The sequence below is a fragment of the Oncorhynchus tshawytscha genome, linkage group LG33 (assembly GCF_018296145.1).
Source record: "Oncorhynchus tshawytscha isolate Ot180627B linkage group LG33, Otsh_v2.0, whole genome shotgun sequence".
Classification (NCBI taxonomy): domain Eukaryota; kingdom Metazoa; phylum Chordata; class Actinopteri; order Salmoniformes; family Salmonidae; genus Oncorhynchus; species Oncorhynchus tshawytscha.
This window is the reverse complement of record NC_056461.1, coordinates 16,161,443-16,178,192: the sequence shown is the minus strand read 5'-3', so window position 1 is coordinate 16,178,192 and position 16,750 is coordinate 16,161,443. Positions and strand designations below refer to the sequence as shown.

At 40.9% G+C, this 16,750-nt stretch overlaps 1 protein-coding gene across 3 annotated transcripts; it reads right to left on the bottom strand.

Annotated features, from left to right (window-relative positions):
• Positions 1-7,356: 7,356 nt before the first annotated feature.
• On the bottom strand, positions 7,357-16,471 carry LOC112230903 (torsin-1B). Of its 3 annotated transcripts, none has more exons than XM_024397267.2 (5): positions 16,180-16,469; positions 11,981-12,246; positions 11,389-11,564; positions 10,781-10,908; positions 7,357-9,212 (listed from the first exon to the last, which is right to left on the bottom strand). In XM_024397267.2, the coding sequence occupies exons 1-5, from the start codon at positions 16,358-16,360 to the stop codon at positions 8,968-8,970; spliced, it is 996 nt and encodes a 331-aa protein (XP_024253035.1). In that variant the 5' UTR covers positions 16,361-16,469; the 3' UTR covers positions 7,357-8,967. The 3 variants fall into 3 exon arrangements, with proteins under 3 accessions (XP_024253035.1, XP_042166990.1, XP_042166989.1); XM_042311056.1 differs by lacking the exon at positions 16,180-16,469 and adding an exon at positions 13,324-13,463; XM_042311055.1 differs by lacking the exon at positions 7,357-9,212 and having other exon boundaries at positions 10,809-10,930; positions 16,180-16,471.
• Positions 16,472-16,750: the final 279 nt, after the last annotated feature.

Genomic DNA, 16,750 nt, shown 5'->3' with positions numbered 1-16,750 from the left:
CCCTTGACTTATTCCACATTTTCTTGCAGCCTGAATTATTATTTTTTCCCCAGGCCCATCTACACACACTAGCCCATAAATATTTTTGCGAATTTATTGAAAATTATATACAGAAATTTCTCATTTACATAAGTATTCACAGGCATGCTGTCAATACTTTGTAGAAGCACCTTTGGCGGCGATTACAGCTTTGTTGTCTTTGGTATGTCTGTATCAGCTTTGCACTTAAGGATTTGAGTATTTTCTTCCTTGTATATTTTCTTAAACTCTTAAATTAGATGGGGAGCGGTGGTCAACAGCAATCTACAAGTCTTTCCACAGATTTTCAATGGGATTCAAGTCTGGGTTTTGGCTGGGCCACTCAATACGTTCACATTCTTGTTCTGAAGCCATTCAAGCGTTGCTTTGGCTGTATGCTTGTGGTCATCCTGTTGGAACGTACATTTTCGCCCTAGTCCGTCGTTTGCATTTTGAAGCTGGTTCTCATCAAGGATTTGCCTGTATTTGGTTCTTCATTGTTCCCTCTATCCTTGCCAGTCTATCAGTGGCTGAAAAGCACCCCCATAGCATGATGCTGTCACCACCATAGTGATTTGCATTCAGGCCAAAGAGTTCAATTTTTGTCTCATCAGACAACAGAATCTTTCGCTTTTTTCTCCATCTTTCACATGCTTTTTTGCAAATTTCAGGTTTGCTGTCATGTTTCTCAGGAGTGGCTTCCATCTGGCCACTTTCCCATAAAGCCCAGATTGGTGAAGTGCTGTAGAGACTACTGGGTTTTTTGCCACCTCCCTGACCAAGGTCCTTCTTGCCCAGTTTCTCAGTTGGGTCGGATGGCCAGCTGTAAGCAGAGTCTGGGTAGTTCCATGCTTTTTCAATATCCCAATGAAGGAGACAACTGTGCTCTTGGACACTGCACACTAGAAATGGTTTTGTACCCTTACCCAGATACTCTTTTTTTTCTCCACATTTTGTTACAGCCTGAATTTAAAATTGATTAAATTGAGAAGTCACAGGCCTACACACAATACCCCATAACGTCAAAGTGTAATTATGTTTTTAGATTTTTTAAAACAAATTAATAAAAAATGAAAAGCTGAAATGTCGTGAGTCATGTTTTCAAACCCTTTGTTACGGCAAGCCTAAATTAGTTCAGGAGTAAAAATGTGCTGAAGTCACAAGTTTCATGGACTCTGTATGTGTGCAATAATAGTCTTTGACATGATTTTTAGAATGACTACCTCATCGCTGTACCCCACAAATAATTTTATCTGTAAGGTCCCTCAGTCAAGCAGTGAATTTCAAATACTGATTCAACCACAAAGACCAGGGAGGTTTTCCAATGCCTTGCCAAGAAGCACACCTATTGGTAGTTGGGTAAAAAATAAAAAAGCAGACATTGAATATCCCATGGTGAAATGACACATGGATGGTGTATCAATTACACCCAGTCACTACAAAGATGCAGCCTTTCTTAACTCAGTTGTTGGAGAGGAAGGAAACAGCTCATGGATTTAACCATGAGGCCTATGGTGAGTTTAAAACAATTAGTTTAATGGCTATGATAGAAAACTGATGATGAAACAACATTGTAGTTACTCCACAATACTAACCTAAATAACAGTGAAAAGAAATCCCGTACAGAATTAAAATATGACAAAACATGCATCCTGTTTGCAATAAGGCACTAAAGTAAAACTGAAAATGTGGCAAAGAAATTAACTTTATGTCCTGAATACAAAGTGTTATGTTTGGGGCAAATCCAATAAAACACATCACCAAGTACCACTTTTCATATTTTCAAGCATGGTGCTGGCTACATCACGTTATGTGTATGCTAGTCATCGGCGAGGACTAGGGAAATAGAATAGAGCTAAGCACAGGCAAAATCCTAGAGGAAAACATGGTTTAGACTTCAACAGACACTGGGAGACAAATTCATCTTTCAGCAGATCAATAACTGAAAACACAAGGCCACATATACACTGGAGTTGCTTACCAAGACGACATTGAATGTTCCTGAGTGGCCTACAGTGGCTTATGAAAGTATTCATCCCCCTTGGCATTTTTCCTATTTTTGTGCCTTTACAACCTGGAAATCAAATGGATTTTTGGGGGGTTTGTATCATTTGATTTACACAACATGCCTACCACTTTGAAGATTATTTTTTATTGTGAAACAAACAAGAAATAAGACAACAAAAAAACTGAAAACTTGCACATGCATAACTATTCACCCCCCACAAAGTCAATACTTTGTAGAGCCACCTTTTGCAGCAATTACAGCTGCAAGTCTCTTGGGGTATGTCTCTATAAGCTTGGCACATCTAGCCACTGGGATTTCTGCCCATTCTTCAAGGCAAAACTACTCTAGCTCCTTCAAGTTGGATGGGTTCTGCTGTTAAGTCATACCACAGATTCTCAATTGGATTGAGGTCTGGGCTTTGACTAGGCCATTCGAAGACATTAAAATGTTTCCCCTTAAACCACTTGAGTGTTGCTTTAGCAGTATGCTTAGGGTCATTGTCCTGTTGGAAGGTGAACCTCCGTCCCAGTCTCAAACCTCTGGAAGACAAACAGGTTTCCCTCAAGAATTTCCCTGTATATTTCCATCATACCTTCAATTCTGACCCATTTCCCATGCCCTGCCGATGGAAAAACACCCCCACAGCACGATGCTGCCACCACCGTGTTCTCCTTAATGGCCAAAAAGCTCAATTTTAGTCTCATATGACCAGAGTACTTTCTTCCATATGTTTGGGGATTCTCCCACATGCCTTTTGGCGAACACCAAACTTGTTTTCTTTTTCTTTAAGCAATGGCTCTTTCAGGCCACTCTTCCGTAAAGCCCAGCTCTACGGCTTAAAATGGTCCTATGGACAGATACTCCAATCTCCGCTGTGGAGCTTTGCAGCTCCTTCAGGGTTATCTTTGGTCTCTTTGTTGCCTCTCTGATCAATGCCCTCCTTGCCTGGTCCGTGAGTTTTGGTGGGCAGCCCTCTCTTGGTAGGTTTGTTGTGGTGCCATATTCTTTAAATGTTTTAATAATGGATTTAATGGCGCTCCGTGGGATGTTCAAAGTTTCTGATATTTTTTTATAACCCAACTCTGATCTGTACTTCTCCACAACTTTGTCCCTGACCTGTTTGGAGAGCTCCTTGGTCTTCATGGTGCCCCTTGCTTGGTGGTGTTGCAGACTTTGGGAACTTTCAGAACAGGTGTATATACAGTGCCTTGCGAAAGTATTCGGCCCCCTTGAACTTTGCGACCTTTTGCCACATTTCAGGCTTCAAACATAAAGATATAAAACTGTATTTTTTTGTGAAGAATCAACATCAAGCAGGACACAATCATGAAGTGGAACGACATTTATTGGACATTTAAAACTTTTTTAACAAATCAAAAACTGAATTGGGCGTGCAAAATTATTCAGCCCCCTTAAGTTAATACTTTGTAGCGCCACCTTTTGCTGCGATTACAGCTGTAAGTCGCTTGGGGTATGTCTCTATCAGTTTTGCACATCGAGAGAATGAAATTTTTTCCCATTCCTCCTTGCAAAACAGCTCGAGCTCAGGGAGGTTGGATGGAGAGCATTTGTGAACAGCAGTTTTCAGTTCTTTCCACAGATTCTCGATTGGATTCAGGTCTGGACTTTGACTTGGCCATTCTAACACCTGGATATGTTTATTTTTGAACCATTCCATTGTAGATTTTGCTTTATGTTTTGGATCATTGTCTTGTTGGAAGACAAATCTCCGTCCCAGTCTCAGGTCTTTTGCAGACTCCATCAGGTTTTCTTCCAGAATGGTCCTGTATTTGGCTCCATCCATCTTCCCATCAATTTTAACCATCTTCCCTGTCCCTGCTGAAGAAAAGCAGGCCCAAACCATGATGCTGCCACCACCATGTTTGACAGTGGGGATGGTGCGTTCAGGGTGATGAGCTGTGTTGCTTTTACGCCAAACATAACATTTTGCATTGTTGCCAAAAAGTTCAATTTTGGTTTAATCTGACCAGAGCACCTTCTTCCACATGTTTGGTGTGTCTCCCAGGTGGCTTGTGGCACCCACCTCAGCTGTAGATCTCTGCAGTTCATCCAGAGTGATCATGGGCCTCTTGGCTGCATCTCTGATCAGTCTTCTCCTTGTATGAGCTGAAAGTTTAGAGGGACGGACAGGTCTTGGTAGATTTGCAGTGGTCTGATACTCCTTCCATTTCAATATTATCGCTTGCACAGTGCTCCTTGGGATGTTTAAAGCTTGGGAAATCTTTTGTATCCAAATCCGCCTTTAAACTTCTTCACAACAGTATCTCGGACCTGCCTGGTGTGTTCCTTGTTCTTCATGATGCTCTCTGCGCTTTTAACGGACCTCTGAGACTATCACAGTGCAGGTGCATTTACACGGAGACTTGATTACACACAGGTGGATTGTATTTATCATTAGTCATTTAGGTCAACATTGGATCATTCAGAGATCCTCACTGAACTTCTGGAGAGAGTTTGCTGCACTAAAAGTAAAGGGGCTGGGGGGGTTTTTGATTTGTTAAAAAAGTTTTAAATATCCAATAAATGTCGTTCCACTTCATGATTGTGTCCCACTTGTTGATTCTTCACAAAAAAATACAGTTTTATATCTTTATTGTTTGAAGCCTGAAATGTGGCAAAAGGTCGCAAAGTTCAAGGGGGCCGAATACTTTCGCAAGGCACTGTATTCTGAGATCATGTGACACTTAGATTGCACACAGGTGGATTATTATTTAACTAATTATGTGGCTTCTGAAGGTAATTGGTTGCACCTCATTTTATTTTGGGGCTTCATAGCAAAGGGGGTGAAATCATATTCACACACCACTTTTCAGTTTTTATTTTTGAGATTTCTTTTTTAAATAAGTTATTTTTTTCCCTTCACCAATTTGGACTATTTTGTTTATGTCCATTACATGAAATTTGAATAAAAATCAATTTAAATTACAGGTTGTAATGCAACCAAATAGGAAAAACACCAAGGGGGATGAATACTTTTGCAAGGCACTGTATCCATAAAAAATTATGCCAGCTGATTCATGATTTCGACTGGCTAAGAAACGCTTCCTACCTGCCTCTCGTCCCGACCCCTACACGTTCACTACTATGGGACAGTTGGAGATTGAGGTTTATACAAATCTCTGCTGTTGAAAACTAAATGTTAGTCTAAAAGAAATGTGAGAATGTCTAGACGCTTTTTATAGTGGAGATCAAGTTTATAACTTTCCTGGCTGGGTTGACAGTGGATTGCACAGTCAGATGGAACAGAGTGAATAGGCATTATACCGTCATAGATTTAGCCGGTGGTAACTTGTGGAGGTAACTTGTGGAATAGACACTGGCTGGAAGGCGCTTTTAACCAACCAGCACTCAGGACCTTTTTTTTAAACCTTTATTTAACTAGGAAAGTCAGTTAAGAACAAATTCTTATTTTCAATGACGGCCTAGGAACAGTGCCTGAACTGCCTGTTCAGGGGCAGAACGACAGATTTGTACCTTGTCAGCTTGGGGGGGTTGAACTTGCAACCTTCCAGTTACTAGGCTACCCTGCCGCATTAGACCCACCTGTTGTATAATATCCAACATTTCACACATATAGTCCAAATACTGACTTTTAGCACTTGGTGGTGTATAGCAACTTCATACGAGAATAGGCTTTAGGTGAGGAAGATGAACCTGTATCCATATTACTTCAACATCATCTGACATGAGATCCTCTCTCAGCCTAACAGCAATATGACTCTGGACATACATGGCAACAACTCCCCCATTTGCATTTAAATCTTTCCTAAGTAAGCATTTCACGGTTGTATTCGGCTCATGTGACAAATAAAGTTTGATTTGATGTATATATTCTATAACCATTTACATTTGAGTCAATGGTACTGAGTGGGCTGCCCACAGTGGGCTTCTTTCTAAGGCAGACAGTTTCAGTGCAAACAATGGAATTAAATTCTATGTGTATATGATTATTACAGACAATACCCTCGGAGCTAACAGTTAAAGGAGCGTTGGGCCAGGGGTGAGTGTTCTGACAGTAAACAAAAGGTTGCTGGTTCAAATACCCGAGCTGACAAGGTGAAAATCTGTCAATGTGCCTTTGGGCAAGGCACTAAACCCTAATTTGCTCTAGGGGCGCTGTACTTCTATGGCTGACCCTGTAAAACAACACATTTTACTGCACCTATAATGTGTATGTGACAAAACTAGTTTTTTAATTGTTTTATACTTTACACAAGCACATAGCCTCTGGAATTCGGGGTGCTAAGGGTGTTGCAGAACCCCGATAAATCTCTCATGTGAACTATGCCGTTATTACTTCTGTATGAGTGGAGAAAATAACTCCCTAGGCTGAGCAGAGCAAAAAATATTCCTCAGCACCCTCTAAATTGGCAATAGAGTATTGTCCACATATGTAGAAAGGATGCCAGGTAATTGATTTTGGTTCAGTAGCATCCTATGCTGAGGTGATCTGCTCAGATCTACTGCTACAGCCTAATAACGCCCTGACTGCCCCAGTGGGAGGGGGCTCCAGGGGCCAAAGGTGTTATGGGGCCACAGCTTCAACATCACCTGCTCCACATTACCCAGGAGTCGCCTTCCTCCTCATGTTCCCCAACGACAACAGAACCCAGACCCAGCTAGCTGTCAATCACTCTGCTGCCTTCCTCTTCCATGCTGCAGATTACTTCCACCAAGGGCACTACACCTGTGTTAATAAGAATGACGTTTCTGTCATAACTTCTCTGACAGTGAGCTCCACTCCCTCATTGTCACAGGTAAACTGAACATGGAACGAACTTTTGACTTTGTCAACATTGCCAGATTTCCACAGACGCTAGGATCTGGGCCCATTTTCATAGTCTAAGAGTAGGAGACTTATCTAAGATTAGGTCCCCCACGACCCATGTAATCTTATTCAATATGCACTCCTAATCAGAGACGCTTTAATTCTGAAATAGGATGTTTTGCTGGTAATGAGTGCTGACCTAGGATTAGTTTTGCTGATGATCAATCCCCTCATTTTGTGTTTCTATTGCAACCAATCCTCTGACATCTTTTACCATCAGACTGGTAGTAGTGCTACGGTCTCGTTCTTCAAGACCACCAGGTGGAAGAAGAGAGTAGGAGTTCTTACATTTCCTTTAACCTTTTTGATATGTCATGTAATCGGTGGTATAAAAAAAAAGTACCCATTTGTCATACTTGAGTAAAAGTATTAGATACCTTAATAGAAAGTTACTCAAGTAAAAGTCATCCAGTAAAATACTACTTGAGTAAAAGTCTAAAATTATTTGGTTCTAAATATACGTAAGTATCAAGAGTCAAAATCATTTCAAATTCCTTATATTAAGCAAAGCAGATGGCATCATTTTCTTGTTTGAAAAATGTACTGATAGCCAGGGGCAGACTCCAATACTCAGACATAATTTTCATTAGGAATGTAGTAAAGTAAAAAATGACAAAAATACAAATAGTAAAGAACAGATACCAAAGAAAACTTCTTAGGTAGTACTCTGAAGTATTTTTACTTAAGTACTTTACACCACTGCATGTACTCAAACAAAAGTCAAACAAAAACACATTTTCACTACATAACATTTGACTGAAAAATAGTGAACCTTCCTTCCTGTAATACTTTCTTGTGCATTGTTTAGATCGAGAACAGTAACTGCATGCCAACTGTAAGGCACAGTATAAAATTGTACAAAAAAACAATTGTTTCATTGTAATTAAGCTATATATATATATATATATATATATATATTTTTTTTTTTATTTTTTTTTTTTTAAATACATTAAATTTACAGACACAGGGCTGTTGGGCTACTCAATTAAATGATTTAGGACAAATCTGGATCGATCTTGAAATAAGTGAAAAAATGTGTGGACTGCACACTAAATACTTGTATACCCACAAAGCTAAACTGACAACAGATGTTGAAATGTACACAATGCTTCTGGTGAATGAGTAAGGATAAAAAACAAAGGCAAAATAGATGTACGTTTTAAGGTGGATATTTCCATGTCTGTATTGACGACAGATATAAAATACACAATTTATGGGTATCCCGTGCACCACAAATGCACAATATTTCATTTTTAATGACAATTAAAAAAAGTGCAATCTGCAAGTTACAGCTGTTCAATTGTTATTTCAATTAACAATATTTACACATTGATTCTTGAAGAATTTAACTATCACGTTGATCTCATGGACTGTGTGAGCTCTTGCATCCATAGCACCCTCTCATTTGGAGAGAGTGGTTACACTTCTCTGGCCCTGGCATCCCTAAGATTAACAGCAAACCAAATGGCAGGGCTGCCGTTTGATTTCAAAAATGATTACAGATTGTAGCTTTAAACCACATTTGTTTCTAATATACAACTAGTTTTCAATTGCCACTGAGTTCATGTGCAGCAGAATTCCCTGAAAAAAATATATAGTTTTTGGAGATTCTCATTTACAGAATATATAAATTAGGATCAAGCACATTGATTGGATAAAAATGATAACTTTAAACACTTCCCTGTGTGATTTTTGTTGTTGTTATCTCCTTCAATTCAATCTCCTCTCTCTCAGTAGTCCATTGGTTCATCTTTAGGGAGTGCCATCAGAGAGAGACCATTGATGTTCTCCACATGGTTGTCTTGACATTGGGAGACCTGAGGGGCAGGTCATCATTCCCTTTCTGGGTTCAGTCACTGACTTCCTCACCCCGACTGGCGGAGATGTTCTCATTAAGAAAGAGCTCACAGTAGAGTAGGAGGTAGATAGATACAGTAGCTGTTCCCTCTGAGATGGTCTACATTACAGTCAGCAACTGCAGACAGACTGATCAGACCGACAAACCACCTTTCATCCTAAATTACTACTCATTATGATTAGATTGGTCAGTCTGCAGCCGCCGGCAGCAACGTAGTCGATCTCAAAACACGCACTATGTGTAGTAATCTAGCTTGCTGCCGATGGTCTTGCAGCCATTGACGGAGAAGATCTTATCGCTCTTGGGGAAATAGACCAATTCTCTGGCCATCTGGTCAACCACGTCCTGGTCGGGCACCAGGCCCTTGGCGGACATCTCTGCCATGCCACACAGCAGCACATGTCTGTACTCCAGAGGCAGGAAAGGGATGAAGAAGTCAACTAGGTTCTTGTCTATCAGACTGGTGTGCCACAACCCACCTACACAGAAAGGGAGGGAGGGGGGACACAGTCATAAGATGGGCAAGAAGACGCTACCACCAATTCCTCTCAGATGTACACAAGTGCCTCGGGGGTAAGGATAGTCATAAGATAGGCAGGGGCAAGAAAGGCAGATGGACAGAATAGAGAGATACAACACAGGTCATCTTTGTACTGAAGGACTGAAAAGTATCCAATAACCTCCCAAGTCTTCTAACCCCAGGCTTAGTAACAAATGAAAAAATCCTAACCTAAGAGAAACATACACTACATGACCAAAAGTATGTGGACACCTGCTCGTCAAACATCTCATTCCAAACATATGGGCATTAACATGGATTTGATCCCCCCTTTGCTGCTATAAGAGCCTCCACTCTTCTGGGAAGGCTTTCACCTAGATGTTGGAACCTTGCAGCGGGGACTTGCTTCCAGTCAGCCTTGTACATTAGTGAGGTCAGGCACCGATGTTGGGAGATTAGGCCTGGCTCGCAACCGGTGTTCCAATTCATCCCAAATGTGTTCGATGGAGTTGAGGTCAGGGCTCTGTGCAGCCCAGTCAAGTTCTTCCACACCAATCTTGACAAACCATTTCTGTATGGACATCGCTTTGTGCACAGGGACATTGTCATGCTGAAACAGGAAAGGGCCTTCCCCAAACTGTTCCCACAAAGTTGGAAGCACAGAATCGTCTAGAATGTCATTGCATGCTGTAACGTTAAGATTTCCCTTTAGTGGAACTAAGGGGCCTAGCCAGAACCATGAAAAACAGCCCCAGACAATTATTCCTCCTCCACAAAACTTTACAGTTGCCACTATGCATTCGGCCAGGTAGCTTTCTCCTGGCATCCGCCAAACCAAGATTCGTCCGTCGCACTGCCAGATGTTGAAGCGTGATTCATCACTCCAGAGAACGTGTTTCCACTGCTCCAGTGTCCAATGGCGGTGAGCTTTACACCACTCCAGCCGACACTTGGCATTGCGCATGGTGATCTTAGGCTTATGTACGGCTGCTCGGCCATGGAAACCCATTTCATGAAGCTTCCGACGAAGTGTTCTTGTGCTGATGTTGCTCCAGAGGCAGTTTGGAACTCGGTAGTGAGTGTTGCAACCGAGAACAAACTATTTTTACTGGCTACGCACTTCAGCGGTCCCGTTCGGTGAGCCTGTGTGGCCTACCACTTCGCGGCTGAGCCGTTCTTGCGCCTAAGCATTTCCACTTCACAATAACAGCACTTACAGTTGAACAGGGCATCTCTTGCAGGGCAGAAATTTGACAAACTGACTTGTTGAAAAGGTGGCATCCTATGACGGTGCCAGGTTGAAAGTCACTGAGCTCTTCATTAAGGCCATTTTCCTGTCAATGTTTGTCTATGGAGAATGCATGGCTGTGTGCTCGATTGTATACACCGGTCAGCAACAGGTGTGGCTGAAATTTCCAAATCCACTAATTTGAAGGGGTGTCTACAAACTTTTGAACATAGAGTATATGATTTGTTAAATATGGAAAAGGGTTACCAAAATGCATAAGTTCGGCTTCAGCCCTAAAGGACGGCAAAGAGGTGGCTTACTCTGCTTGCTGTTGAACACGGACAGGGTGAGAGCTGGTTCTAAGTGTTGCAGCTTGATCTTCTCTCGGTCTCGACCTGCTTTCCGGAATTCCAGAGCCACCTGCGTGATGTGCTCTCCTCCAGCGTTGCTATGGAGATGAGCAAAACAAACTAGTAGATATTAAAAGTGGTCCAAAGTGGGGTTTTTTGTTCTTCTCACTGGCCCGGTCGGACCTGTTGGCCAAAAATCTACTAGCGAGAACAGAATTTTCATTGGGTAGTGGGAAGGGAGGGCCTCACCACGCGGACCGCGGAACGCCTATTGGGTAGTTTATAAATGCATTAGGGTCATGTCGGGCCTAGGTCAGGGTTCCTCAATAGGCGTGGTGATTTTATTTGCAAAATTTGAAGTAACTCAACTTTAATTTTGTGGTTCCGTATCTGATTCACAGCTCATTTTCAGCTAAGTAAAAATATGGTCACTACAACGAGTCGTTAAGTTGTGGGAAAGATAGGATGATGGATGACTACTATACTGTATTTGAATGTAAGTCCAGTTTAAACAATTCTAAAGTCCCCAAAAACAACACATGAATTCTTATCACACACTGCTGGTCTGTCTGGCCTACCTGAGGAAGATGAAGATGGCTTGGCGGTAGGAGACCCCGTCCAGATATTCGTAGTAATCCAAGTAGGGCTTTATACAGTCGATCAGGCCAGGGTGCATCTTGTCCATCTCGTCAAAGATGAACATGGAACGTGGGCAGTTGGTGACGTTGCCTTTGATCCACTGCTGCAGCTGAGACTGAGGGATGGTCACAACAGTTTAAACACAGACTTATCTACAGCAGTGAAGACAGTTTACAGCATAGCCGCAAAATACATTTAAAATGTATTTTCAGCTATACATTCTGTATCATATAGAACCATCAAATTCAAATCTGGACCTTGAAGCCAGTTCAAATGTCTTTTTTCCATTCTTCCCATTTAACCAGGGACTGATTTAGACCTGGGACACCAGGTGGGTGCAATTAATAATCAGGTAGAACAGAAAACCATCAGTACTCTGGAACTTGTAGGGTAAGATTTGAATACCCCGATATAGATATATGCATAATAGTGATTTTATTTTTTTTACAGCCTAATTCTCCATTGAGAATTTCCCTGCCACGGTTGCAAGGTAGTATATTATATTTCAATATTACAAAATACTTGTTTTACCTTGTAGTTCTCAATCTGACTCAGATGAGGGAAGTGAGCTGTAGACACAAACTGATGGACGAAACTGCTGGCCATGCCCTCCTTGTAGATGTTTTCAGCTATCAACTGGCTGACTAAGTTCTTCCCTGTGCCAGTCCAGCCATGTAGAGAGAGCACCAGGGACTTTTTAGGGTTTTTATTGTTCATGAAACCCGTTACAGCTTTCTGGATGACTCTGGAGGCAACATGTTGACCAAACAGCTTCTGATCTAGGGCCACTTCCAAACCTGATGACAGGGAAGGAGTTGATTAAGTGTTAATGAATGGGACGTGCTACGAATACACCACCATTATTTCTATACAAATAACAGGTGGTTATATTCATAACATGTGATTAGTTAAGCATGTAGGACCCAGCTGCTGAGTAGGCTAGTGGTGCGTGGGTCAGCTGTTTGTTCACCCCCACCCGCTCGCAATTGCTAATAACCGATCAGCAACCGTCAGACTATATGTGATAAAGTGAAAATCTGTGGTCAGCACTCGACCCTAACCTGCTAATATAGAAGATCCGCTGTAGGCTACTGTCAGAGATGGTGGAAGGATCTTTTTTTTGGACTGATTTAGGCTTTGTTTCTGCTTATAATTTCAGACATTTTGGTAGACTCCTACAATTAGATACATGCAGCTTCTCTTCTGTCATATGTTGCACTGGAGGAATAAACTCTTGCTCACCAGAATTAATGCTTCAATCTAGTTGACATCAGTAAAGTTCTCTCTGACATCTCTGCCTCTTTCGCGAAGGAAAGACGTTTAGCTGTGAAAATGACCCAAAATGTTCCTGATGCGACTTCAGTTGGGCTTGGATGCATCTTTTATGTGGTTTAAATAGCTTATGATGCTGATAAAGATAGATACCGGCTGTAGAGGTGCTAACTATGCATTCGCATTCTCTCAAGATGCTGAAATAAATTATTTTTCTCCACTCCTGTTCCCGAGTCAAAATTGTGCCTACATTTGATGTATAAAAAAAAAGAGCCTATTTTACTGCAAGCAATGCTTAAATCGGCAGGAGTTACTATTAAGGCTATGTCAGTGGTTATAGACTAGACTGTGTCCAGATTTCAGTTTCCATTCACCCATCTGAACAGTAGCCTAGGTTACAGTTCCCTTCACGTGCATAGGCCTATTTGAAGTCCCTTTCTTGTAACTGTCAAATTTGTATAGCGCCTCACAATCATCACACATAACATAGCCGGTGATAACACTACCACTTCACCAAATATTTCCCAAATATGACTTATCAGGCCATCCCTTCCCATTTCGCAGTTTTTCTCAAAGTGAATTAAACTTCGACGTTGTCCTACCTCAGTGGATCGATTTTTCTGCCTGTTCCCATTTGGCGATTGGCGTGTAGGCTATTGTAGAATAAGGGTGTAAAATAAGGGCTGTGTTTCAGTGAAGGCTTACCCTGGCGTGACATTTTGATAACCATGTAAATCTCTCTAGGACAAGGTGACTTTTATCAATATATTCACCTGTATTACCCCCCTCCCAAATGAAATGCTAATTTGCTGCTAATGTGGATATCATAAAGAACTACAAATGCCATGATGATATGGCCAAGTCTGCCAAATCGAGGCCAAAGTAAGAATCCCTGGATTAACAATCTAATGTTAGCTAAATGTAGTAATGAATAAATTAGCAACATTTCTTTAAATAGACAATTCTGTTAACTGTCTTGTATGGGTTTGAAATTGACACAACACCTGATAGCAAAGGTGTCAGCTAGAGATAATGTGCAGGAGCTTGCAGGGATTTTTTTGCCTGTGTACTTTGATGCTAATTAGCATTTTTGAATCTATGAGTAAATAGAGCCAAATATATTGATAAAAGTCACCTTGTCCTAGAGAGATTTACATGGTTATCAAAACGTCACGCCAGGGTAAGCCTACACGAAAAATACTGGGTGATTTGAAAAGCCATAGTCAATCGATCAATTATATAATAATTATTTTAGCAAAAAATATATATTTTTAATTTACAATCTGTAGAAGCTATGAGAATAGGAAGGTTCAATTATTTTGTGAAGCATCACAGCACAGTTGAAAAATATATGGCAGGTAGAAATCCAAAATGGATGATGTTGAGACACAGATGGGAGGGGTTGAATGGAGCTGAAGGGTGGGACTAATAACAAGATAAACAATGTAAAGCATACGGTATCTGTAAAATGTATATAGGTTCGGAACTTTTGTGAAATAGCATAGTTACAAATAGAAATCAAACTGGATGGACATCAGAAATAGAGGAAGGACTAAGAACAAACAAGAGACAACTATTGTAAAGTAGACTGTGTCTGTAGAATGTGTATAAGATGTATGGATTGAAGGTAGAAGCAGAAGTGTTTATTAGTTTACTTCAATTGGGGGATCGGTGGTAGGGTTTGCGGGGAATAATAATAAAGGTATATTCTTTAAAAAAGTATGTATGTCTATATAGGTATGCGTATGTATATATATGGATGCGTGTATGGATATATATATTTACCAAAAAAATATGGGGGATTGGAAATGATGCAGACAATTACATTGGAAGCAACATTCTTTCCGCAATATTAAGCTGATCCACCCTGTAAATAAAAAAACACCATAATTAAGTTTACCGATGACACAACAGTGGTAGGCCTGAACACCGACAATGATGAGACTGCCTATAGGGAGGAGGTCTGAGACTTGGCAGTGTGGTGCCAGGACAACAACCTCTCCCTCAACATGATCAAGACAAAGATGATAGTGAACTACAGGAAAAGGAGGACCGAGCACACCCCCATTCTCATCAACGGGGCTGTAGTGGAGCAGGTTGAGAGCTTCAAGTTCCTTGGTGTCCACATTAGCAACAAACTAACATGGACCAAGTACACCAAGACAGTCATAAAGAGGGCAGGACCAAACCTATTCCCCTTCAGGAGACTGAAAAGATTTGGCATGTGTCCTCAGATCCTCAAAAGGTTCTACAGCTGCACCATCGAGAGCATGGTTGCATCACTGCCTGGTATGGCAACTGCACGGCCTCTGCCCGCAAGGCACTAGAAGGTAGTACGTACATCACTGGGGCCAAGCTTCCTGCCATCCTGGACCTCTATATCAGGCGGTGTCAGAGGAAGGCCCTAATTTCAAAGACTCCAGCCACCCGTGTCATACTGTTCTCTCTGCTACCGCACAGCAAGCGGTACCAGCGAGCCAAATCTAGGTCCAAGAGGCTTCTAAACCGCTTCTACCACCAAGCCATAAGACTCCTGAACATCTAATCAAACGGCTACCCAGACTATTTACATTGCTCCCCCTTTTACACTGCTGCTACTCTTTTATTATCTATGCATAGTCACTTTAATAACTCTACCTACATGTACCTATTACCTGAATTACCGGCACATTGACTCTGTACCGGTACCCCTGTATATAGCCTCACTATTGTTATTTTGTTACTTTAATTTAAATATTTTGTAGGTATTTTTCTTAAAACTGCATTGTTGGTTAAGGGCTTGTAAGTAAGCATTTCTCTTTGCTTATTTGAGCTGTTCTTGCCATAATATGGACTTGGTCTTTTACCAAATAGGGCTATCTTCTGTATACCACCACTACCTTGTCGCAACACAACACAAGGAAATAAATGATACAAATGAACTTTTAACAAGGCATATCTGTTAATTGAAATGCATTCTAGGTGATTACCTCAAGAAGCTGGTTGAGAAAATGCCAAGAGGGTGCAAAGCTGTCATCAAGGCAAAGGGTGGCTACTTTGAAGAATCTCAAATATAAAATACATTTTTATTTGTTTAACACTTTTTTCGGTTACTACATGATTCCATATGCGTTATTTCATAGTTTGACGTCTTCACTATTATTCTACAATTGAGAAAATAGTAAAATAATGAAAAACCCTTGAATCAAGTAGGTGTCCAAACCTTTGACTGGTACTGTACATTTCACAAAAATTATACATTTATAGATTTTAGGTATTGTTTTCTCTTTTTAAGCTGCCCGTCAACCACACAATATTTCATGACCCACTAAAGTAGGCCAATGGTATATTGGTGGAGATCAATATGCAATTGAATGACTAAAACGCAAAGGGATTGACTGTGTCTACATTATCAAATAGCCTAAGTAAACCACGTAAACAAACACTTCAACCATCTAATAGTTTAGCTGTACACATACCTGTTGAATTAAAAGCAACCCATTTTGACTCGCAACTTTCATGTAAATGATTGTACATTTTCTTCCCCACTGCTGCTAGGCCTAATGTTACTCCCGCACCGACAATTGTGGTTGAGATTGGTTCGAACGCATTCACAAGTACACTCGATATCAAAACATACAATATGTATGTTACTCTCATTTTCTCTTAAAATGAAAATGTAGCTAAATAGCTTATCATTTAGGAGTGGAAAGACGGAGTGCAAATCAGCTACGGTCCTTCCTCCTACGTAATCATTTTGCGACAGTAAAAGCAAATGTCGCGTTCAAACAACTTCCTTTTTTGATGATTCTTTTTTATTAAACAGTAACATGCAAAACACAAGAAACACTCGAACATCTCTGACTTGAGACTTCATTACGTTCAAGATGACTGGGAACTCGTGGGGGGAAAAAAAACTCAGGCTGAGAAATCTATTTGAATCAAATCAAATTATATTTGTCACATGCGCCGAATACAACAGGTGTAGACTTAACCGTGAAATGCTTACTTACAAGAACTTAACCAACAATTCAGTTCAAAAAATAGAGT

Coding starts and splice junctions, on each gene's coding strand:
- LOC112230903 (XM_024397267.2), bottom strand. CDS start 16,360: ATGAGAGTAACATACATATTGTATGTTTTGATATCGAGTGTACTTGTG. Junction 12,247..16,179: donor GGTTGCTTTTAATTCAACAG/GTATGTGTACAG, acceptor CCCTGTCATCAG/GTTTGGAAGTGGCCCTAGAT. Junction 9,213..10,780: donor CGTGTTCAACAGCAAGCAGA/GTAAGCCACCTC, acceptor CTTTCTGTGTAG/GTGGGTTGTGGCACACCAGT.